The following is a 25,023-nucleotide window of genomic DNA, read 5'->3' on the forward strand; positions in this document are numbered from 1 at the left end:
AGCCTTCCTGGTTATTATACAGCTTAATTCCATCTATGGAGAGTTCTGAAGTTTGATGGTTTCCTTTCTTAATTCCCTTAATTTTTTTACACTCATTTATTCATGCCCATATTGTATGGAAGTCAAAGGGAAATAGTGGGGAATGGTTCTCTTTCCAAATGCAGGCCTAAGGATTGAACTCAAGACATCTGGCTTGGCTATAGATGCCTTTCCCTGCTGATCCATCTCAATCCTCCTGGCATAATTTTAACACTCTCTGTTGAAGGAGAGATCTTTGTATGTGGCTCTGTTCATTTTCCAGGGGCTCTCTGTCTCCTTCCCTAGATACTGTTCAGCCATGTTGCTGTTGACGGCAGGACTGGGCCAGTTACTGAAGAGTTACCTTCACCACACAAAGGTCACCTTGGCACATCGACCTTTTGTAACACTCACAAACTTAGAGGATGTGATTGTTTTTCCTGGCAAGTCCCCCCTTACTATGTCTTCGTAAAGGTATTTGCGCACTCACTTTGTAAGTAGTATCAGACTTGAATTCTTGGTGAAATATGCGCTTGCCGTTGCCAAGATGGCTCTGTAAGTTATTGGAAGACCCTTTTAAACTTCACCCCTTCCCACTGCTTGGATGCTATTGGCCCTGAGAGTCACAGCTAGAGCTGGTCTCTTCCTCAGATGTGCTACCATTCAGAAATCTTGGGGGCATTCATGGTATCTGTTCTTCTTTCCTCTCACCTTGTCTACATCTGTATGAGTGGCCATTATATCAGATGTGCCAATAGTGAAAATTGCTGTATCTTCTGAGACTACTTCTTTTTTGGGGGGAGGGGGTGGATTTCGAGACAGGGTTTCTCAGTATAGCTGTGGGGCTGTCCTGGAACTCACTCTGTAGACCAGGCTGGCCTCGAACTCAGAAATCCGCCTGCTTCTGCCTCCCAAGTGGTGGGATTAAAGGCGTGCGCCACCACGCCTGGCTCTGAGACTACTTCTTACTCCTCTAGGTCAGTGTCCTCAACTCGCTTGAGCCCCACTCTCAGTTGCTGCCCAAGTCTCTGAAGAGATCCAGTTGCCCATTTTTCCTTTTGGCAACTTCCTAAGGCCACTTTACTGTAGCTGTAGGCCAGGTACTCTCCCTTTTTAGGGATGCTCTGCCTCAGGCCACAGTTCATCTGTCCCAGGGTGCTGGCTGGTTGACATGTCTGTCCACATGTGTTCCTGACATCTTTCCGTTGCTGACTATGGTTGTGTTTACAAAGATACTTGCTCTTTTACAGGTGTGACTTATGAGGTACTGTCAGCATTAGAGACAGTGATGACAAAATCCAACTTCCTATTAAAAATCATGTTGCCATATTGGGAAATGGCAGTGAGCAAGTTCAAGTCGCACAGGTAACAAGGGTGGCATGGTGCTATTTATTGGTGCTAAGACGAGAGGCCTGCGCAATGCTGAGGGGGTAGAGGTGAGACCTCTCAGATTAGGCTGAGTGCAGAATGCCTTCCTTTGGTGACTCAGACAAGCCCTGACTGGTTGAAATATTCTGTATAATCTTCTTGGTGCTATTGATAGAGCTTTTTTTTGTTGCTGTTAGAATAAGCTTCTTTGTATTTTTCTGAGCTCTTACTATAAGTAAAATATTGCACCTATCATAAGAGAACTACAGGAGTCGGGGAGGGAGGAAGACAGACAAGCCTGGCCATGTATTCCCTCAAAACCAAAGCCATGCAAGAGCCAGGCACAGCATGTTTTCAGGGAGGCAGAGCCTGGAGATCCAGTGAGTGGGGTCATTACTGATCCTCAGGTGACCTCACGCTTAGATTCACTTTTCCTCAGCTACTCCCTGCAGCTCTGCAGCTCTGCAGCTCTGCAGCTCTGTTCTGGCCATCCTCAGAAGTGATATGCAGTGTTTATAGGACCTTATTGGCATTTTGTTCTACTGAAACTATGAAAAGGTTTCATCAAGCTTTAAAACATGCCCCCCCCCCAAAAAAAAAAGAAAGAAAAATGGTTTTAAGTCATTAGTCTATTTAGAATTGGATCCTAGTATTTTGCTTCCACATTAGCAAGTTGTATATCCTTGTTTTCAATGCCATATTATTTGTGTTGAGGCTGCAGTGCAGTAACTGAGACACCTGCTAATAGACTCTGGTCCCCCAGGTTTGCCGACTGCACCATGTTGTTGCTGTCACAGCTAGAAGCTGGACTCAGGAGACTGTTTGCTGCAGTTAACAAGTGTCCTGATAGACTGCTCACAGCCGAGGTACAAGTGTTTCTGTTACTCACTCAAACTGCAATTACTATGTTGACAATTGTCTGTGGCTATTTAAAAGTTTTAAGGGCTGGAGATGCAGAATGTTAGCTAAGCACTTGCATAATATGTGCAAAACCCCAGATTCAGTCCTTTACAACACACACACACACACACACACACACACAGCATGCTTTATTTGCTGTTACAGCATATATTTATTTGAATTGTGATTACATAAGATGGTTCTGTTTCCAAACTGCCCTTTCAACTTCATGGTGTTGCAAAAGCATCAACATTTTCTGAAGCCAGAATTGTTTCTGATTTTGCAGAATACTGCTGTTCTTTTTAATTGTTTCTCTTTTTTATCTTCCCTTTTCTGCAGTCAACAATTCTGTATACCACGTTTGATGAAGTAAGTAGCCAAACTTGGGAAAAAAAACTTGAAAAAATGTATTTTCTTTCAAGATACAAATGAAGATGCAATGATTAGGGCTGGAGAGGTGGCTCAGAGGTCAGCAGCACGTGCTTTTCCTGCAGGACCTGGATTTGGTTCCGAGCACCCATATGTTGGCCCACAGCCGGGTGTAAGCATGCACATGGTACACATACATACATACACGCATGCAAAAATACCCAATGCGTGTAAAATAAGTGCCTTTAAAACCCAGAAAGATTAACTATGAGTAGCATGCTTACAGGAAGATGTTGATGGTAATAGGCAAGAAGAAGAAGCTCATGCAAGGTTTCAGCTATAGCTCTGGGGCTGCATTTAGTGAAGGCAGTGCTTGCCTGGCAGTCATGAAGCTGCGGGCTCAATCTCCAGCACTGAATATACCCAGCATGGTGGTACACATCTGTAATCCCAACACTCGGGAGGTAGATACAGGGTTTGAAGCCAGCCTGTAATACATGAAACCGTTTAAAATAAATAAATAAATAAATAAAGTTTTTAGGCTAATTTTGAGGCCCAACATTGTTAATCTTATTTCTGTAGTTGTTCAAAACACAAAGTTGGAAAATGCAGATTGACACCATTGGCTATAACCACTGCTGTGAACAACTATTTTTAGCCAGGGCAACAACTTTGGAAATACAAATGTTGTAATTGTATGTGTACAGATCAGTGTCTCTGTACGTGTACATACATGACTCTTGTACATGTGTCAGCTTAACAGCTTATTGACTCATCTATGTTTGGTGTTCTAGATACTGGCAAAACACATGAGTGATGGTAGCATGAACCAGCTTCCTTGTTTCCTTGGAGAGCCTGCCATGGTAAAGCCCATGTATCCCCAGTCTCGCGTCTTTCTGGTTATGAACATCATTTGTGGTGTGCTCAGGAGCCGGCCTGCTTGGCCTGTCACAGACACCACCAGAAGCGACTGCAGCCACTTCTGTGCTTCTGAGTGCCTGATGATTTGGCTGCCCTCTTTCTAAATACTTTTTTTTTATTGATTCTATGTATTTTTACTAAAGAAAGGATTATATATTTGTTTGTAAAACTTAGCAACAGTCAGATATCTTTAAGATTAAGTGTTGGGCCGGGTGGTGGTGGCCCATGCCTTTAATCCCAGCACTTGGGAGGCAGAGGAAGGAGGATTTCTGAGTTTGAGGCCAGCCTGGTCTACAAAGTGAGTGCCAGGACAGCCAGGGCTACACAGAGAAACCCTGTCTCGAAAAACCAAAAAAAAAAAAAAAAAAAAGTTTAAGTGTTGGATGATACAATTAATGTTTTGGCCCTTTTTTCAATCAGCATTTTATATTTTGTAAGAATACTACAGTGACTTCTCTGTAGACTACAGTAGATACTTTCTGTCTGCCTTACTGAGAGAAGAGCTGGATTATATGCCCCATTCATTCCTTATGTGATTTTTGACACCCTTCCTGCCCTCAGACAGTAAGATGACTAATCTAGCTGATTTTTTTTTTTTTTTGATCCTGAATCCCCTGGTGTTGTGCTAAGTCTCCATCGCAAATATGCCCCGGCAATGAAAACACAACAACACAATTAATATGAATACATGCTGTGCGCCTAGATTGGGCAGATCTACCACTACACTACCATCTTCCACATCTTATGAGACCCCTTAGAACTTGCCATTTCTCCAGGCTATGTGCTTCTGCTCTGCTTTTTTTCTTCTTCTTCCTCCTCCTCCCCTGAGTTGCCTCTCTCAAATCTCCTTCTCCCCACCACCCCTTTCCCCTCCACCTTCCCTTTATTTGCCCAATCATCAGCTCTCCTTTATTTTACAAATTAAGGTGGGGAGCAGCTTTACAGGAAATCACCTGAGTGCTGACTCATTCCTTGTTCGAAGTCACTCTTAGAGCAGAATTAACATCAAATATAATTAGCTCCAGTGCTATCCACAACACCCTGGACTCTTCCTCTGTTGGCAGTCAGTCCACATGAGTGCTTTTCTGACTCCCCACCCCCACCCCGCCCCCATAGTCTGGCAGAGGCAGGCTTGGGCCATGTAGTGTTAGAAGAGGGAGCAGCCATATTTGCTGGCTTAAGATGCAGGAGTAGTCCATGGTGAATGCAGGGGAAGCAGTGGCCAAGGGACAGCTGCTTGGTTATGCTCCTCCCAGCAAGAGCAGTGACTTAGGCTTCTTTAGGGAAGTTTGTTTCCCTTCCCTTGGTGGTTGGTGCTCCCTTCCCTCCACCCCCCACAGGCAGGCTGTACTGAACAAGGGCTCCCCACTACAGTTCCAGCTGCAGGATGGGGTGAGTGCCCTCTTTGAGACTTGCATTTCCCATCAGTTTATAAGCAAGCCAAGAACTGCCAGAAAACCCTGCCATTCACTCTTCATCTGCCCAGAACACTGACAGAATGTTTCTCTGTCAATTCTAAAAGGAATTCTTGTGGGATTTCCTGAACTATCAGGAGGGTCCTCGTATCCGGGATCATTTAAGCCATGGGGAGATCAACATATGTGAATTTCCAGAAGAGGCCGCAGGCCAGCTGCTCACATTCTCCCTGGTGCTGCTGCTCAGATTCACTGAGAAGGGGACAGTGTCAGAACTGAAGGTACCACAGAGGGAGGGAGGAGGGTGGCTGGCAGAATGTACTACCACCAGCAAGGGAAGAGCATGTCTTATTTCTCAAATTTGATTTATCTTAATTTGAGTTACAATACCCTGTCAGAATATATGCATGTGTACATTCTCTAAAAGTCTGGGTTCTGAAGCTGAAATAATTTGTCTTTGAAATGCCTTTTTGGCTCTGTTCTTAATAGCAGTGTCAGTGTTAAAAACCAAAGAGTAAGTTACGCAACATGGTTGGCCAAGTGTGGGAGACGCCCACAGTGCCTGCTAAACTGATGGAGCAGGATAGTTATAGTTTTGAAACTAATGATTTTGTTGTTTTAAAGTAAATAGCTTCAGCTGTAGTAGTGTAGGTGGGACTTTTGTTTTCAGTTTAGATGCATGACAGTTAAAAGAACCTAGTGGGGAAACCCCACTCAATTCCCAATTCGGTGTGCACCCAAGAATCACGAACAGAACAGAATGCCTTGATGTAAAAACATGAGGTAGTTTAATGGCGGAGCTCTGGGTCGAAATGTATCTCACACAGGAGACAGTGGTTTCGACCACAAGGCTTGGAAACTAGGGGTTTTTAAAGAAAAGGGGCTGGGGCTGGGGGAGGAATTGGCGCGGTTTCACATGATTGGTCCATTTAAACACCAGCAGACTGTACTTAACTTAGGTCAGAAGGGGGGGAGATAGGGAGGCGCGGGGCCAGCCCAGACAGGTATGGCCAAGCAGCCTCAGGAATGTCTTAACGACGGGCCTGCCCGGGCATGTTCTGCTATGTTCTCAGCCCTAGGTTTCAAAGCTCACAAACAACTCTTTGGGCTATTTGACATAAATTACATGAATCACAGGTCTCAAGTTTTATTTTCTTTCATTCCCCTCTTCTTGTACTAAGTAATTCTAATCTAAGAATTTTAGAAGTCTATATGTCTACGTGGAGAATAGATATCATAACATGGGCCAAAGGTTAAAAACAAAAACAGAATAAGAAGGGATAGTAAACAGAACTAGGCAGGGCCCTTCTAGTGAGGCTTGAGGGTCTGGGCATGATGTAGGTGTATGTAGATCAGATCTCTGGCTGGAACTGGTGAGATGTCTTTGGGGTACCCGGCTCATTCGCTGTAGCCAGTTGTGACCAGACTTTTTTCTGCACCACCTGCAAGCCTTTTAACTTAGCATACAGATTATTATTACAACAACATGTAGGTTTAAGCACATCATTTAAGACAGTGATGGGCATGGGGAAGGAGCACCAAGTCTACACCAGTCTCTTTTAGAATTCTATTCATCTTTTCTACCTGTCCTGAGCTTTGGAGCTTGTATGCACAATGTAACTTCTAATCAATCTCTAATATCTTGGCCAGTCCCTGATTTACCTGGGCAACAAAGGCAGGTCCATTATTGGACCTGATTGCCTTGGATATCCCAAACCTCGGGAAGATTTCTTCTAGGATCTTCTTGGCTATTACATTGGCCATCTCAGTCTTTCAACCGCGAGGCTACTGCCATCCGTGTACCAGCGGTGAAATGCGTGGTGGTGGTGGTGGTGGGGTGGGCATCCCAGGGAAACCTCTGCATGGGTGTTCCCCCCTGGGCCACGGTTTCCCATGTGGTGCCTCACCTTGGCCAGTGCATGCTGCTGCCGCCGAAGCCAGAAGTTCTCAGTCCGGCCCTGCAGCTGCCTGCGGCCAGGAACGTGGGTGTGAATCCACGTTCTGCCAACTCGGGACCCCGAGCGCACGTCCCGCTCAGCGTCTCCCCGACTGAGATCCCCAAGGCCGCCAACTTTTCCGACTTTCCCAGGCTGGGGGCGCTTCGTCTCAAGCACTCTTCCCGAGTCCCCCGGTCCCAGCTATTCCCGGACAACTTCCCACCCCGCCGCGCAGGTCTCCCCGACGTCCGCGCCCACTGTCCGCCGCACTCGTTGCTCCAGGACCCGCCGCCCCGTCTCCTCTTCTCTCCCGAGCCCGGCCTGGGCCGCTGCCCGTTGGGCAGCGCGCTCCGCTCACCTTTGGGGACTGCGCTCCGGGGGAGGCCGGGTCGCTGTCGCACCGCCGCGGGGACGGCGCCGCCCCGGGCCCGGCCGCTGTCATCAGCCCCAGCGCCCCCCGTCTCCGTCGTCTTCGCCGCCGCTGTCGCGCGGGCCGCCCGGCGCCCCGGCCCCGCCCCCTCCGCCCGCCCGCCCGGGGGCCGGCCCCTGCCGCCGCGCGCCCCGCGGCCCGCCAGCGCCACCGCCATGGCCGCCAGCGCGCTGCCGGCCGGGACCCGCACGCCGCTCACGTCAGCCGGCCGCAGCTGCGCGGCTCCGCCGGCCTCGGCCGGGGCCTTGCCGCCTTGCCGCCTTCACCCGGCGCGCCGCGCCCGGCCTGAGCTCCGCTGGCCAGCCACCGCCTCGGTCCCGGCCCCACCCGGGTTCCTGGCCGCCTGGCGAGCTCGCTGCCGCCCCTTCCCTGCGCCCCCGGCCCGGCCCTCCGCGTCAGCCGCGGCTCCGCGCCGCCCCGCCCCGCCGCGGTCCCGCCCCCTCCCCTCCTCCGCTGCGCGTCAGCCGGGGGTCCTCAGTCGGCGGTGCCTGCCTTGTCCCCACCTGGGTCCCTAGCCCCTCCCCTCAAAGATGTGTCTTCACCACGCTTGTTCTCCAATCCCTCCCCCGTACCCAGCTCCTCCCCTCAGCCCGGGGTCGCCACCACGCCGCCGTGTCCTCCCCACTCCCGATCATCAGCACCTTAGCTGAGGGTCCCTACCGCGCGGTATCCTCCCACCAACCCCACCCCTACCGGTCCCCAGCCCCTCCTCTCAGCCCGGGGTCTCCACAGCCGCGGCGACCTCCCCTTCTCCACCAGGGTCCTCGCTCCCTTCTGTAAATGAAGGATTAGTGTCCTCAGCCCACTTCCTCCTCTCTCGCAGCCCTTAGGGTCAACCACCCCAGGAGCTCCGCCTCCTCCCTCTTTGAGATCCCCTTCTCCTGAGTCCTTTCTGACTTCTCCACCCCACCTCTCCATCTTCACTCCACACACCCCAGGATCCCCAAGGCGCTCTTGGCTCATTTGTTCTACAACTGCTTCTCCTGTGACCTTGGCGTAGTGGCCCCCATGGCCACGGGAAAAGTCACAGCAGCACTCAGGTTGAACGGAACCCAGTCAGGCAAGGAGAACATAGGGAAGGTTCCCAAAATCATATGACAAGAGTCAGCACAGTCACCTGCAGGACACAGGATTGGGAATTCCTGGAAATGGAAGCCAATTGTCCAATGGTGTTTGGACAGGATTTATATTGATGTTAGTGCTTAGACTTCGCCACAGGAAAGGCCGTACCCCACCCTTTGAAAAGAGCACCAGGAAGACAACAGGTCCAATGGACAAAGGCAAGGGGCAGAGAGGCAGGCCTACATCCCCCACCCCCCATCCCCTCCACTCCCCACAACACTTCCAAGAATGTAGGGGACCAAACCAGAAAAGGTGGTGGTGATCTAGCTCTTGGATTTTAGAATTCGAGTTCCCTTTCACAGCCACAGCTTCTAGCTCCAGAAAGTAAGCCCAGCACTTCTCTCCTCCTTTGAAATATATATAGTGTATCCACATGAAGTATAGAGCCGACAAATAATGTAGAGGTGAAGGGAGTGCCTGCCATAGAGCAGGATGTCTGCAGCTTCAAGATAAAGTGATACACAAATATATATAACTGAACTTAAGGGCATCGTAGGTGGGAAAGAGCATACTTGCAATTAAAAAACAAAAAGATTTTAATGTTATAAAATTTGAAAGTTAAGAAATGAGAGAGGGGGCCGGGCGTGGTGGCACATGCCTTTAATCCCAGCACTCGGGAGGCAGAGGCAGGTGGATTTCTGAATTCGAGGCCAACCTGGTCAACAAAGTGAGTTCCAGGACAGCCAGGGCTATACAGAGAAACCCTGTCTCGAAAAACAAACAAAACAAAACAAAACAAAACAAAACAAAACAAAACAAAACAAAAAGAAGGAAAAGAAAAAGAAAAAAGAAAGAGAGAGACGAGAGACAAATATAGTATATATAATGTGGAACCTGGGATTTGTCTAGTTCTTTCCCTGATGTAAAAAAGTACTCTGACCAAGCAACCTATGGGAGAAAGAGTTTCTCTGGCTCCGTTCAAGTGTACATACAGTCCAGGGGTCACATCACCACCCAGAGTGCAAAGAGAATGCTCTCAACTCAATCTTTCCTTTCTGTGTGGTCCAGGATCCTATACCAGGCTCTGGTGCTACGCACAGTGGTCTTGTCTTGCCACCTCAATCTAATCAAGCTATTCCACAAGCATGTCCAAAGACTAAACGAACCTAGATAACCCCTCACAGGTATTACAGATGATTCTAGATTCTCATCAAGTATACAACTGAGATTAAGTACCGCCTGTTTCAAGACAGAAAAGGGATAACAATTTGGAAAACAGGAAGTATGTTCAGGTTTATCCTTTATTCTAGTTTGGCTTGAGAACAGGGCAAATGAAAAGTTAAGAGTTAAAGACTGGAAACAATGTGACACAAACTGAGGACAAGGATGTAGAGTTAAGACTGGCTTAAATCTAAGCTTTAGAGGAGGAGGGATCTAGATAAGAAAACACTAGTACTTTATCATTTTTGCTTTAAGCTTAGGGAGTCCTTTCAAAAGAACGAACACAAAATATTAAAACACTATCCAAAATGCATCTGCCCTTGTAAGTTTTCCAAAATGTATCTTGTATTTACATTATTTGAGACTTCCACTTAATTTCCTATGGCAAGCCCTAAATTTATTTTACTTATTTCTGAGACACACTCTCAGACTTGTCTATCCTGGAGCTGACTATGTAGACCAGGCTGGCCTGGAACTCAGAGATCCATCCCCCTGTACCTCCCAAATGCTGAGATTAAAAAGGCACATGCCACCATGCCTGGCTATCCTAATTTTCTTAAACCTAAGAATAATTATACTTCTGTGTTGGAATATGTAAGAATTCATACCTACCTTTTCTACTGCTCTGAGGTAACATATATTAACAAGTAAGTATAACTGGCTTTCGCATGTGTAAGGTAACACGAGGCTCACAGATCTGTATATATCATTTATTTTGAAGGATGGGGGGTGAAAATGCTGGTCCTGAGCTATTCACAATAGAGAGCAAACACCAAGGCCAATACCACGTAAGACTCTGTTTCATGTTTAGCTTCTACCCAGTTGTCCCATGCCACATCCCAGATCCATCTGCTGGCAATCTGTGAGACAAAATTGAAAAGACTCAGATGGAATGTGTTAAGTAACTTAAATTACAGTAGCTTGGCTTTTTAAAATAGTGTGTGTCAGTTTCTCAGAAAGTTTTATTTAAGAAATAATTTGTTAGGCTGAGTCGGGTAACTTAAGTGATAACACACCAGCTCAAATTCCTGTGTTCCATCCTAGCACTACATAGAGATAGCTCAGCAGTTAAGAGTGTGCAGTGTTTCCACAAGACACAATTCCCTGTACCCACATTAGATGGCTTACATTACCTGTAACTCCAGCTCCCGGGGAATCCATCACTCTCGCCAATTCAGGTACCTGAATTCTTGAGCATAACCCCATGCTTCCAAACACACATCCATGTTTAAAAGGTTAAGTATTTTTATAAGATAAGCCTAATTTTCCATGTCATGGAGAATCAGGCTACTAATTGCCTTCCTTATTTTCTGGAGGCTGGTAGATGCCTTCTACTGAGTTCTAGGCAGGAACAGAGGGCTCTGTAATGGGGCCTATGAAGCCAGTGTACTGTGCTCCAGACCATGATAAGGGATCCTTCTTGCCACATTTAAAAATCTTCAGCCAAAAGCCTTGATAGGAGGGCCTTGTCTGGCAGCAACAGTGCCAGTTATACAAATAGGCCATGACTTATTTGTGATGCCTGCAAAGACAAGACAAGCTGTGCTATATCTGTGATGGATTCAAACTGACCTGAGGTTCCTTGTGGTTCCTCCTGAGAGACTATTTCCTCACCCCTTGAATGAGGTGGCCTTCTGATTTGCTCTAGGCAACAGAATGTGACACTGTACAGCTTAAGCGAGTGTCAAAAGTCCTGTAGTCTGGCCTCGCTTTTGTTGGAATGCTGTACAGGAGGACGGCTAGAATGTGGGGAAGCCCAATGGCAGCCAGCACTGCTGTCAGGCAAGGGGCAGGTTGTCTGAAATGTTCAGGACCAGCTGAGTTAGAGCAGTTGCAGCACACCAGTGAGCCTTCCTTCCAGATGACACAGGTGGTGACAGGCCGAGCAGCCTCACAGAATGGTGACCGAAATGCTGCCGTCTGAGAAACTCACTTCCAGACAGCTCATTATTCAGTCACACTAGCACTATATATAGCACATGTATGTATATTCTCCCATCCTACTAAGCCCAGCCTTGCCTTAGACCTCTGCTAAAATGCTCTTTCTGGCTTGGTACAGCCTGTTCCTTTATAGGCCATCGGCCAGCCTTCCCTTTTCTGGGGAGTCCCAAGCAGCGGCTCTGGCATATCACCCCTACTTTATCTTTTCTACAGAGAACTTACTGATGTCAAATAGGATAAATACATAAGAGCATTGTTATATTCTGTATTAGAACAGGTTTTTTGTTTGTTTGTTTGTTTGGTTGGTTTTCGAGACAGGGTTTCTCTGGGTAGCCCTGGCTGTCCTGGAACTCACTTTGTAGACCAGGCTGGCCTTGAACTCAGAAATCCACCTGCCTCTACTTCCCAAGTGCTGGATTTAAAGGTGTGCGCCACCACTGCCCAGCATAACAGTTTTTTACTCCCTATTATAAAAAGAAATATGCTTATTAAGTTTCATATGTATCACTCTTAATGAATGGTTTCTTGTGAGTTAACCATTCCCCAACCCAGCTTAGAAGCACCCAGAGGCATATTAGGTTCATAGCAGAGACATAGCCATTACACGTGTCAGAAATGTGATTTGAGGCAAGACTGAATTCTGGAGTGACTGATAGGCTTATTTCCTGCCCCTTTCTACATGTAATCTGCTGTCTGAGGTGGAAGGTGGCCTATAGGGGTTAGCCTGTTGTCTTCTCTGAATAAAGTGCAACTTAAAGATTCAATTCCTGTCTATTCATGTCTCTGCCTGAATAGCATGAGCCCTGCTATTTAGCCATAGTAACACCACCTGTAACTTTCCTACTCTTCAGTGCATGGATTTCATGTGCTGCAGTTCCGCATGGACGTAGGACCTCCTCTGTCTGTAACTCTGAGCTCAGCACCCATCTGCCTGTCTATCACAGTCAGGGTTACTATTGTTGTGATGAAACTTCATGACCAAAAGCGACTTGAAGAGGACAGGGTTTGTTTGGCTTGCACATCCTGAATCACAGGTCCACTCAGAGAAACTGCAGCAAGAAAGCAAACTAAACAGGAACCTGGAGGCAGGGCCTGACACAGAGGCCATGGGGGCAATGCTTACCAGCCTGATCAGCACCCAGGAACCACCAGTCCAGGAATGGCACCATCCACAATGGGCTGGAGTCTCCCGAGTTAATCACTAATTAAGAAAGTGCCCTACAGGCTTGTCTACAGTCCAGTCTTATGGAGGCAACTTTTCAGTTGAGGCCCCCTCTTTTCATATGACTCTACCGTGTGTCAAGTTGATATAAAACTAGCCAGCACAGGTTGGAGAGATTGCTCAGTGGTTAAGAGCACTGCCGGGTCTTCCAGAGGTCCTGAGTTCAACTCCCAGCAACTACATGGTGGCTCACAAGCATCTATAATGGGATCTGATGCCCTCTTCTGGCATGCAGGTGTACATGCAGATAGAGCACTTATACATTAAATAAATAAAATTAAATCTAAAAAAAACAAACAAACAAACAAACAAAAAAAAACTAGCCAGCACAATTGACCCTTGTCAACTTAACACATAAATATACTATTGTTAAACCATAACTTTCCTTTCTGGTTCAACCCTAAAAAATCACACATTAATACCAATATTAAATTATAAACATTCTTCATTGCCTAATATGCCTAAATGAAACGTACTGGTTAACTAATATTTATTTCTTTTGATCTTTTCAAGATAGGGTCTCTCTATGTAGCTCTGCAATCCTGGAACTCAATATGTTGAGTAGGATGGCCCTGAACTCACAAAGATCCACCTGCCTCTGCCTCCCAAGTCCTGGGATCAAAGGCGTGTACCACCAGGCTTACTGGTTAGTTTATTTCAATGATACTTAAGCTACCAAAATTGGTATGACCAAGAAACAAGCTATATAATCTAGCCAATTATTGATAGCAAAAATGTATTCCTAGGTAAGTACTTTTCAGATAATTTGTAATGAAAACAAAAAGTCTTTTAAACAAAATGATCTGTGCATCCAAGTTCCTTCAGGATCCATCCCTGGGGACACTTCACAGCTCAAAGGAACAGATGTTGGGTCGTCGGGGCACTTACATTTATTGCTTGACCAGTCTTTTGAATAAATAATACTTGTATAATGAATTTATAACGATGGTATGCAAATTCTTTGACTGCTGCCAATATTCGATCTGCCAATTCAAGTGACAAATGAGGGGCTTTGTCATCATATTTGACATCTTTAAGACTGTCCTTTAAAAAAAATTAAGAGAGATGTTTCAATTCTCAAACCAAATGTTTTTATATAAATACAAAGCATGTATCTAAATAATACATACAACTGTTTTAAAATACACAAGTTCCTGAAGATGACCATATGTTTATACTTACCAATTTATTTTTAATAACAATTTTGGAAAAATTGCTTTTGAAATTATGTTCAGTTGTCAAAGCCAGGTCTGGTGTCACATGCCTATAATTCCAGCACTCAGAAGGCAAGTGGCTCTTTATAAGTTCTAGGCCATCCTATCCTATACAGTGAGTTCCGGGCCAACCAAAGCTACAATAGTGAGACCCTGTCCCAAAAATACTAAGTTCAACTGCCCTTCATGTTCAACAGCGGAGCTGTAAGTTTCTGCTTTGAAGGCTGCTCTGTCAACTTGTTGTAAATAACCCAGTTTCCATTCTCACTAAGGAGACAAGAGACTTTCAAAGAGTTTCTGGAAATCCATAGTAAAGGAAGGATACATTTTGTGTTTATGTGTACATAAAAATTTGGATTGCGCTTTCCAAATGCCTGTTATTTCTGGGCCCAGAGTTGGTTTGTGTCACTGCTATGTTCTCTGGGTCAGAACTTATTTCTCTCTCTTACTCCCTATGACAACTCTGACTTACCATATCTACCACCAAGCCAACATCTATGACAAGGAGATGTAGCTCACAGACCACAAAGCAGGATCCTTTCTTTTTTTAAAAATAAAAATTCAGATTTACTTTAAATGCATGATTGTTTTGTCTCATATGTGCCTGTGCACCACATGTGTGCCTAGTGCCAATGGAGGCCAGAGAGGGAGCTGTATGTCACAGAACTAGAGTTATAAATGGTTGTAAGCCACCACGTGGGTTCTCTGGAAAAGTAGCCAGTGCTCATAACTGCTGAGCAATCTCTTCATTCCAGGGGCCTTTCTTACAAAACGAGAGTGAAGCTGATCGATAACAAAGCTTTTAATTAACTGCCTTTCTGGAGTGCACCCAGGACTCTACACTGAGTTCTGGTGATAACAGGCAGACTCCTATCACTCCGACTCACAGGAACAAAAAGTCAAGTAGATGTCTTTCCTCCATCCTCCTGGCCTGCTCCTTCTGCCCCTTTCTTCTCTTCTCTCTGCAACTACTGCTATTGGCTCGCTGACCCGGTCCTTCCATATGCACAGCTGGCTGGAGGCCTGCACTGGGGCTTGGATCTCTCTTCCCAATACTCAGCATCGTCTACTTGCTTTTGACTCTAACTCAGGTTCAAGGGCAGTCTTTTCTGAGAGTAGTCCCAGCACCATGGCTTGTTGAGTTTCTCCAGCTCCATATGCTGACCTCACTTTGGCCTAAGGTCCCTGGGATGACCTCTGTAAATGTGGTTTGTACCCAGGCTATGTATTCAATTTTGTTTAATTTCGTTTATGGGATAGGGTCAAGTAGGAGAACAAAAATATACACTCTTAGATCACATATGCTATTTGTGTTGCTCAAAATTCTTTCCCCAAACTTTAAGTTATAATAGGTTTGCCAAATATCACTTAGTTTTTAATATACAGTTAGCTATGGAGGGATGGGAGGTGGTAGAGAGGTTCAGAGTATGCTACCTTAAAATAAGTTTCCTTCTCATATTATTTTGACCCAAAAATTACTTGAAAAATTGTGGGTGCTGTAGCCTGGCCTTCCTTATTTTTCCTGAAAGCAGGAACTAAACTCTCACAACAAAGTTCCTTTCCAGTACCAGGAGAAAGGAAGACTACTGTCAGAGATGGAAAAGGAGGCAGAACACAGCACTTCTTCAAGTGGCCTTGTGTTCCCAGGCACAGAGCTTTCTAGGATTGCCCCCTCAGCCCACACAACTTTAATCAGACTTTCTGATTTTTCTAATCCAGATCCCACTAGTACACAGTAGCTTGACTCTGCCTTTCCACACCTTGGTTTTTTTTAATGGGATCCATTGGTAGATCAATGGAATGTGAACACAAGTCTGATTTCACATAGCAAACATCAGGTTCTCCAAAGCCACCCTGAGCCAGGTATAAAAAGGCATGATTAGAACAGACATACTTAGCATCTGGAAGAATGTCCACCTTGATTCCTTGACCTATGAAAGCAAGTGTTTTTATTGAAGATAACCTCCAGTGGACACATTTAGAATTAGCATTAGTACAAATCACTGCCACTGTGATTTTTAGCACAGCCTTTTTCAATGCATCTATTTGGCCTGTTCAGAAGAGACAGACCCAGGTGAAGGGTTGGAAGCTTAGCCAGGCAGCATCTGCAGCTGAAGCTGTTGTGTGGGACATGGTTTCACTGCGTAAGCACACCATCTTTTGGTACCACCCATGCAGTTACTGACCTGGAAGAAATGCCTTTTCCCCATACCACTAAAACCAGTTTGCTTTCCACTAGCAAAGCCACCAGTGCATGTTTCCTGTCCTACATGCAGTGCATCAAATATCTAACCCATACCAGAATTTAGTTTACAAGAGACTGGCTGTCTTTCTCCTTAGATTCAGACTGAGTTTAACAAACACTAAGAAGATTATAGGACCATTTAGTCTCCATATTTTCACAGGCAGTCTCTATAGTGAATGGACACACACACACACACACACACACACACACACACACACATACACACTTTGTGTCTACCACTGAGCTATATCCCTGGTCCCTAATTACCTTTAATATCTGCTGGATTTTAGTTTCTACCAAATGTGCTTGAAATTTCTTCAGTGGCTCCATTCTGTATGAATTAGCAAACTTTAATTTTGCCAGGGCACTTTTCCATTCTTTGCCTACATCAGCAATTGAGTCATCAAACGGAGGTTCCACGTACTGAACATCATGAAAAGACTCTCTCAGTCTTTCTCTTAAGATCTGTGCATACTGAAAGAGGAAGGGAGAGAGACTGCATTTTAGAATTTAAGAATATCCATCAGTGGAGACAGAGCCAGGAAACCTGAAATCTTTTAGGCAGCCACTTCTACACAGTCCATAAATCCCAGATTGTTAGCTTTCAACTTGAGGGAGCCTATGCTTTGTGTAGACACAGCATAACAGTTTCCATTGTCAGTTTGAGACTAAATAACCACCTAAAGAGAGGCATTCGGGCTTGCCGATTGAGGATGACACTGATTTGGTTAACTAAAGTGAGAAGACCTACCCACCGTGGGTGGCACCACTCCCTAGGAAGGAGACAGTGATGTGCACCAGTAATCACTGCCCTCTGCCTCCTGAGTGTGGCTCCAAGGTGATCAGACACCTCTCACTCCTGTTGCCATGCCTTCTCTGTATTAGTGGCCTGGGACCACGATTCTAAAAGAGACTTGCTCTATTAAGTTACTTTTCTAAGGATATTTTATCACACAATAGGAACAGCAACTAAGACATACACCACACAGATATACAAACTTGGACGCATGTATTTAGACTACCCACAAAATATCGAAAAGAACCAGAAACAAGAGTAGCCTGCAGAATGGCTGAGGGATAAAGATAAAACAACTTTTTGTGCTTCCTTCCTGCCTACAATCATTAAAATATTATACATAAATTTATTTCACATATAGTTATTTTAAAAAGTAGTATCTTTGGGTTACACATTTATAAATATTTATTTATTTATTTATTTATTTATTTATTTATTTATTTATTATTAAGTACACTGTAGCTGTCTTCAGATGCACCAGAAGAGGGTGTCAGATCTCATTACGGATGGTCGTGAGCCACCATGTAGTTGCTGGGATTTGAATTCAGGACCTTTGGAAGAACAGTCGGTGCTCTTAACCACTGAGTCATCTCGCCAGCCCACATTTATAAATCTTCACTTGAAAAGATAACAAAAGCAGATATATGTACGTGTACATACACACACACACACACACATATATATCAGTCCATGATTTTTGACATGTGATTTTTTAACATGATATTTCCTTCTAAAATATACAATTTGTATTACAATAGTTACTTAGAGCCCTAGAGGTGTGTCCAACCTGTGGCTGACTGGTGGGCTCATGCTCCAGGCTATCTATGAGTGCTGTGAATACAACCCAGCACATTGTAGATGACAATGTCACATAGCGGTTTCAAAAGGCTGAATACCACACTACAGCAGTTCCTGGATTAACTTTCAGCCTCTCATTTAAAGTGGCAAGATTCATTTTCATAATAACCAGGCATTTCTTTCCTGTATCTAATTGCTTGGCTAGAAGGAGTGAAGGGACATGTTTGCCCTACTTCCGATATTAGAGGACAAATTCTACTACTGAATATGGCTTTAGCTATGGGTTTTTAATATATGGCCTTTTAATGTTGTGATAATTCCTGTTATTGTTTTGTTCAGTATTCTTATTGTGAAAGGGTAAAATTTGACGGATAACAAGTTTTCTCATTAGTTGCATATGACTATATATCATATTGCTTCGTGTTATGTAGTGCACTACACTGGGAGGCTTTTAATGACTTATCGTTGCATTCCGGAAAACTTAGGCATGGCGTAGAATTCTTAGAATTGAAAACAGCATGCTAGGATTTTTTTTTAACATGTTTAGTTTTTTGCTTTAATATTCATTAGGGCAATTAATTTTACTTTTTGGTTTATTTATTTATTTACCAGCAGTTGATTGTGTATGCTGTGGTATTAAAGTAACTAAGACACACATAAACATACACGTTCAAATTTGTGTGTTCATATCTATTTATGTGCTAGCCTAACTGAAGAGCAGTTCACTGAGATGTATAGATTTGGGATTTAGTTTATTTCAGCACACAATTTTTTTATTTGTAAGTTTTTAATAATAAAATTTATTAAAATTCGAGGGCTGAAGATCAAACCCAGGGCCTCACCCATGGTAGGCAGATGATCTATAAAAGACAAATCCAGCACTGTCCATTATTTTGACAGACTTATTGTTCAAATTTCCTACTATAATGCTAGATTAGTGTATTTCTCCTTTAAACCTATACATTTTCCTCTCATACACACATTGATGCTCTATCAGCTGCATATTTGCAAGAATTAATGTATCCTAGGCAACTGGCCCCATTCTTGATAAACAGTGACCCATTTTTTGCTGATAACTTTATTTGCTTTGGTTTTTGCTTTGTCTGAAGTCTATAGCTACTCAGTTAATTCTGATATTAGTGTATCTTTCTTCACCTGTCTCCTTTTATGTATGTGTATTTTAAGTGCGTTTACTATAAACACAGTTGAGTCTTATTTTAATCCATTCTGACAACTGTGTTTAAATTGCTGTACTTGGACTGCTGACATTCAGTGATCGCTAGGATACACCTGGATGAGTATCGATCCCATATGCTACTCTGCTCTATGAGATGCCCTTGTTCTTCTGGTCCTCCATTCTTTTCTGTTGTGCTTTGAGAATCTAACATGACTCCTCTAATTCTTTAACACATGTGTCTCTCTTCCCTGGCCTCCTCTCTTAGCTGTAGACTTTGGCATGTGCAGGCAAGGCAAGTCAACTGACACTTCAACTGCAAGGTTAAAATGACTCAAGTTCTTCCCTCCCTCTCCTTCTCTTACACAGCCATTCATCTCACCTCTGGGTACATTAACAAGTATTCATGTGCAAACATAATTTTATATATATTTCCTGTTATCTTTTTTTAACAAACCATTATCTGTTACAGCAGTGGTTCTCAACCCTTTAACACAGCTCTTCATGTTACAGTGACCCTCATCTGTAAAACTCGTTCATTGCTACCTCATAACTAATTTTGCCGCTGTTATGAATCATAATGTAAGTATCTGATATGCAACCTCCAACAAGTTCAGAACAGCTGTTAGAGGAAAAAGAGGAACATTAAAAGTTTTTAATTAATCTTCATTTACTCTAATACTCTTAGCTATATTCAAATTTCTGATTTCCTTTTTATTTTTTCTGTTACCATTTTGCATAAGGCAGGTTTATTGGAGATAAATTTCTTTCGTTATTTTGTCCAAAAATCCTTTCTCATTTCATTTTAGTTTTGCAGGGTATAAAATCCTAGGTAGTACAAAGAATGCACATGGTGGGACCCACGGCTCTAACTGCATATGTAGCAGAGGATGGCCTAGTCAGTCATCAATGGGAGAAGAGGCCCTTGGTTCTGTGAAGGCTCTAAGTCCTAGTGTAGGGGAATGCCAGGGCCAGGAAGTAGGAGTGGGTGGGTGGGGGAAGGAGGAGGGGATAGAGGGTTTTCGGAGGGGAAACCAGGAAAGGGGATAACATTTGAAATGTAAATAAAATATCTAATTTAAAAAAAAAAAAACAATCCTAGGTTGTCACATTTCTTCTCTGAATACTTTTACTTCTGTTTTTCATATCTGAGAATGAATGTAATTCTTATAGTTAGTATGTTTCTCTTCTGGCTTCTTTTCAGACTTTTCTTCATCTTTAATTTTTGAGTAGTAGTTTGAGAATATATGCCTACATATAGATTTTGTTTGGGCATGTTTTTCTGCTGTGTTCTCTGACCTTCCTGGCACTGTGGTGGCCTCTGAGTTATTTTAATTTACTGGACTTATATTCCTTATATTCTATTTTCTGTCTGGAATTTCTATTATGAATAATCTACAACTTCTTTTATTTTTATTTTTTTAAGATTTATTTATTTTTGTATATGAGTACACCATTGCTCTCTTCAGACACACCAGAAGAGGGCATCAGATCTCAACAGATGGTTGTGAGCCACCATGTGGTTGCTGGGAATTGAACTCAGGACCTCTGGAAGAGCAGTTGGCACTCTTACCACTGAGCCATCTCTCCAGCCCAATTTACAACTTCTATAACTGCCTCAAAAATTTTAAACATTCTTCCCTTTTCAGCCTGTGCTTTTTAAAGTTGTGAATATTTCTATTGATACCTTTATTCCTCTCGTGTGTGGACCTAGTGCTTACTGTCTTTGTGGTGTTCTCCATCCAGTATGCCTTGCGATTTAAAAAAAAAAAAAAAAAAAAAAAAGAAAGATATATTTTATCTATGTGAGTACACTGTAGCTGTCTTCAGACACTCCAGAAGAGGGCATCCGATCCCATTCCAGATGGTTGTGAGCCACCATGTGGTTGCTGGGAACTTCACTTCAGATCTCTGGAAGAGTAGTCAGTTCTCTTAACTGCTGGGCCATCTCTCCAGCCCAATGCCTTGTAATTTTTTTTTTTCTGGGTAACCAAACCAATTCATAGTGTGAGAACTTCTATAAAAGGCCTCAAGTTAATGTGGCTGTTGTAATGCACAGGAGAAAAGGATGTAGTCTAAATCCTATGACTAGGTCTTAGGTCTTAAATGAGCCTTAAATGTGCTTAAATGTGCTTAAATGTGCTTATGGACTGTGAACTTCACAATTTTTTCTCAGGTATCTTGTCCACACCGCCTTCTCTCTTCCTTAAGAACAGAAAAATCTAGAAAGGGCTGGAGTTGGTTCACTTTCAATAGTTCACCTTTGCTTTGCAAATCTCAATAGCTTAAGTCTAGTTTACTAATTTCTCAAGAGGGCAGATTTTCTGCAGACCATAAACACATACGCACACACACACCACCACCACCACCACCACCACCACCACCACCACCACCACCCCTCCTTGCTAAAAGCAAGACTGCTAAATAACTAAGTTTCTCTGGAAATTTTAACTCATATATATATAAATTAAATATTAATCTTAATACACATATGTATACATTTACTATATGAATATTATGTGAATATATATTATTATACATATACCACATACACATGCGAGTGAAGAACTCTTAATAATTCATCAGATACATTTCAGATTTTCATATCCTATCACTAAAAGCTTGAGCTTTGGTGTGTTAAGTCTCTGTACCATCACTAACTTTTATGGTAGCAAGCTGTCCTATAATCGCTTTTCTAATGTAAGAACTGATTTTGTTTGCCACTTTTTGTCATTTACGATGTAAGGATTTCAACTTCCTTACATTAAGAGCTTGTAGTTCTGCTTTTGACATATATTATAGCTGTGTGTGGTACTCTGGGTCTAGTTTTATTTTAGCTGGGCATAGTATTCTAGATCTAGTTTTCTTTCAGTAAAGATCACGTCCCTGATTCAGACTGTTTCTGAGACGCCTACTTTCTCTTCCCTAGTTAGTTTCCTTAAAAACGTTTATATCACTGGTTTCAAGTATGCCTCGGCAGGAGTTTCTGTCTCTTACGCCTGGTATTCCCTGCGACTCTGGTTTAAAAGGCATTTTCATATCTGTGACTTTTCATCTATTATTTAGAATGGTATTTGTTACCCTTCCTTTTTCTTTAGTGACTTAAATAACGTGACTGTTAAGGCACTTCACTGACAGAATACCCTTCCAGAACTTCCCCTCCCTCATGCCAGCCTTCTGTCTGTGATAGTGAATGTTAATTCTATTCACTGCACATACTCTGATATTGTATTTATGTATGGAAAGATAACTCAACCTGTCTCTTAAGGCGTGCCTACTATCTTCTGTTGAACTACAGTCTACTCAAGGGATACAGTTACTAATGCACTATCACTAATAGTGTTTTCAAGGTTATATGATTCTTCTGGGAATAGAACACACGGAGCCTCATATTAACTCTTAATGAACCTACTACTTTTAAAAATGCATTTCTGACATTTCTTTATGTATACTAGTCACATGATTTATTATACTTATTAAAAGTACTTTATTCTTTCAGTTGATATGAAACCTTTATAATCTTTAAAAAAACATCAAATTTGTTATCAAAACTAGCTACTAAGAGGCATTTATCTACATGGAGCCTCCTTACAAAATTTAAATAAACAGTTTACTCGTGTCATAATTTCAATGATATCCAATTATTTAGCAAAAATGTTATTTGCTAATGTTTATGGTTTTCAAATACATATGCTTGAGAGACTGATAAAGTTGCCAATTTTTAATAATGTTCTTAAGGTTTTGAAATCTTTGGTTACAATGACCTAACTCCGGCTAAGCAAAAGCATATTATACTGGAAAGACGGAGTTCTCGCAGACAGGAGAACACTCCAGTTTGCATCTGCCATTATAACAAACCGTGTATTAAGTTCATTAACTTAATTTGGTTTTATCCCTACAAAGTCTGAGTAGTCACTTAACCCACTGAAGCCCTGCCCAATGTGAGGTGAGCTACATCTCCGAAAACATTCCCACCAGAGAGAAGAGAGGGCCACCGGGAGTCAGCAGCTCTCGGAGACTCAGTGGCTCCCAGCACCCACATGCTGGCTCACAACCACACTCTCATGTCACTTACATGCTGCATAGACACATACCCAAACTCACACACACAGAAGACAAAAAAAATAACTGGATATAAATGGATACAGGGTAGGTAAAATCAAGTGGTGCTCATTTGATTCAGGTGTCTTGATTTTTCATTTTCTCAGAAATACAGAAATCACTGGCCACTTGAAAATAACTTTTGGTGTTAGGGTTAGTAAACATGTGTGGGATTCTATTTTAAATTCTTAATTATTGGCATATTCAAAGTTTTTACCTTCAGAAGGCTAGATTTTTAAGAAATATAGATCTATAGATATAGATCAATCAAATAAGATGCCTTGCTCCATGTACCCTTGTTTCTAGATTTTACTAAATGTGTATTTTCGGGTTGAATCCGGGCTCGTTCAACTTTCAAAATGGGCAGTAGATTCCTAGATTCACTCTTGTCTGTCTCAAAGTATAGAAATCTTTAGTGTTCATAACCCAAACATTAATATTAATATAGTATTATGTTTGGCAATTAGACATAGCTCATTGTTCTTTTTCCTAGGTGTGTGAACTCAGCATGCTTACTTTTCTATTTGTTCTTTTCTTTGTAAAACACTGACACTAAAAAGACATTCAAACCTGAAGTCTTGCCATCACTCTGGGGTCATCTCAAAATAGTTCAGTTCTAAAAACCCGTGTGTTTTGTTATATCTAGCTTCATCCTACCTATCACTCATGAGCCACATGAAGTAGGTATGGAAAGAAGCCACTAGGTGTCCTCAGACACAGGTCCTAAGCTCAACACTATTTTGCAACCTTGTGCAAAATGTTTTCCCTCATTGCCTCAATAGATAGACCCCTGATTGCACGAACGGTTTTCAAAGGACAATCATACAGAAATGCCAGTGTTCTACTGAAATGATCTTTTTCACTGGTATCAGAGAAATCACTAACTATCTTAAATTTTTCCTTATATAGTCTTCAAATAACAAACTAATATTCTTTAAAACTAAAAGCACTTCACTGATCAGCACATCAGTTTTTCCCCCCTAGGGGTGTGTGCGCGCGCGCTTGCTTGTGTAAATATTAATGTGCATATGGTATAAACTCACTAGAGGTTGGTAAGTTACATATATACTAAAATTGCATTTGTAAGGTGTAATACAACTACTTGATAATTCTGGACATTTGCAAGTCTGAAAAGAATTGAGGATGCCTGTGTAAAAATCCTTGGATTTAACAACAAAATATCCTGAGCCTTCAACATCTGATAGACGTTGTTCCGCCTAAACTCAGTTTCGCGCTGGTCAAAAAAACGGAAGAAGGGCGGGCAGCCGTCCTGGGCTCCGGGCAGACAGGGAACAAGCTTCATCTAAAGGGTGGGAAGGCTGTCTTGGGCCTCCGGTCTCCACTCACTGACTCCTTCTCGAACATGCTAGGCTTCCTTTCTCTCTTAGACACCGGGGATTGATGCGTTTGGCCGGTGGGCGTCTTCGCCATTCGGCCTCGCCGCTCCATCTTGATCGGCTCACCGGGACGCCTCCGCCCTCCGCCCTCCGCCCTCCGCCCTCCGCCGTGTAACTGCCCAACGGCCCTGCTCAGATGCCGCGGAGCACAGGGCTCGCGCCTACGCCGCGTGCAGCCGCGTCCCGGAAGCCGGGGAAGAGAGGCACGTGAGTCATCAGAGGGCGCCGCATCCCGGAAGCCGGGAAGGAGGGGCGCGTGAGTAATCAGAGAGCGCCGCGACCCGAGCCGGAAGCGATGGAGGTAGGGCGGAGCGCTGCGTCCCATCCCTTATTCTGAGTTGCTGTTCCAGGAGCCCGTCCTGGCAGGCCCGCAGCGCAATACTGTCACGCGATAGTGTGGGTGGGCTTACATGCAACCGGGGAAGTCAATTTACAGAACACTGTGTTTGATGAGAGGGGGGGGAGGGGTTGCGAAAAAACCGAAAAAGGTAAAT

At 43.5% G+C, this 25,023-nt stretch overlaps 3 protein-coding genes and 1 long non-coding RNA gene across 46 annotated transcripts in view; 2 read left to right on the top strand and 2 right to left on the bottom strand.

Annotated features, from left to right (window-relative positions):
• Window positions 1-5,633, top strand: part of Gm3435 (predicted gene 3435) — a 12,610-nt gene extending 6,977 nt beyond the window's left edge. For 5 of the 9 annotated variants that reach the window (XM_006523373.3, XM_006523372.2, XM_006523370.2 and 2 more), the window contains 6 exons: window positions 325-461; window positions 1,269-1,383; window positions 2,150-2,252; window positions 2,626-2,655; window positions 3,450-3,518; window positions 5,099-5,458. In XM_006523373.3, coding sequence (XP_006523436.1) covers window positions 325-461; window positions 1,269-1,383; window positions 2,150-2,252; window positions 2,626-2,655; window positions 3,450-3,518; window positions 5,099-5,356 — 712 coding nt within the window. In that variant the 3' untranslated portion in view covers window positions 5,357-5,458. Of the gene's footprint in view, window positions 1-324; window positions 1,384-2,149; window positions 2,253-2,625; window positions 2,656-3,449; window positions 4,258-5,098 lie in introns of those variants that run through there. The other 4 variants (NM_001123372.1, XR_003952067.1, XR_003952068.1 and 1 more) reach the window with 4 other exon arrangements.
• The window catches only part of Gm52298 (predicted gene, 52298), an 11,783-nt gene extending 4,054 nt beyond the window's left edge, over window positions 1-7,729 (bottom strand). Inside the window, exons 1-2 of one of the 6 annotated variants that reach the window (NR_169105.1) lie at window positions 7,287-7,729; window positions 3,033-3,143 (exon numbers count right to left, since the gene is read on the bottom strand). This is a non-coding gene — a long non-coding RNA (predicted gene, 52298). Of the gene's footprint in view, window positions 1-2,939; window positions 3,144-6,898 lie in introns of all 6 variants that reach the window. The other 5 variants (NR_169104.1, NR_169106.1, NR_169102.1 and 2 more) reach the window with 5 other exon arrangements.
• A 2,608-nt stretch (window positions 7,730-10,337) lies between these two features.
• Window positions 10,338-24,743, bottom strand: Tcte3 (t-complex-associated testis expressed 3). 2 transcript variants are annotated; one of them, NM_011560.3, is made up of 4 exons: window positions 24,480-24,743; window positions 16,531-16,737; window positions 13,693-13,848; window positions 10,338-10,501 (listed from the first exon to the last, which is right to left on the bottom strand). In NM_011560.3, exons 1-4 carry the CDS (start codon window positions 24,579-24,581, stop codon window positions 10,391-10,393), a joined length of 576 nt encoding a protein of 191 aa, NP_035690.2. In that variant the 5' UTR covers window positions 24,582-24,743; the 3' UTR covers window positions 10,338-10,390. The 2 variants fall into 2 exon arrangements, with proteins under 2 accessions (NP_035690.2, NP_932772.1); NM_198104.2 differs by lacking the exon at window positions 13,693-13,848.
• The window catches only part of Ermard (ER membrane associated RNA degradation), a 48,495-nt gene continuing 48,206 nt past the window's right edge, over window positions 24,735-25,023 (top strand). For 18 of the 29 annotated variants that reach the window (XR_385341.2, XR_385340.2, XR_876519.2 and 15 more), the window contains exon 1: window positions 24,843-25,017. Coding sequence is in view for 10 of the 29 variants with exons in the window: in XM_006524463.2 (XP_006524526.1) it covers window positions 24,940-25,017 (78 nt within the window). In the remaining 19 variants the exon portion in view is untranslated. Of the gene's footprint in view, window positions 25,018-25,023 lie in introns of all 29 variants that reach the window. The other 11 variants (NM_001360402.1, NM_001360400.1, NM_001039552.3 and 8 more) reach the window with 6 other exon arrangements.

Source organism: Mus musculus, chromosome 17 (assembly GCF_000001635.26).
Source record: "Mus musculus strain C57BL/6J chromosome 17, GRCm38.p6 C57BL/6J".
NCBI lineage: Eukaryota > Metazoa > Chordata > Mammalia > Rodentia > Muridae > Mus > Mus musculus.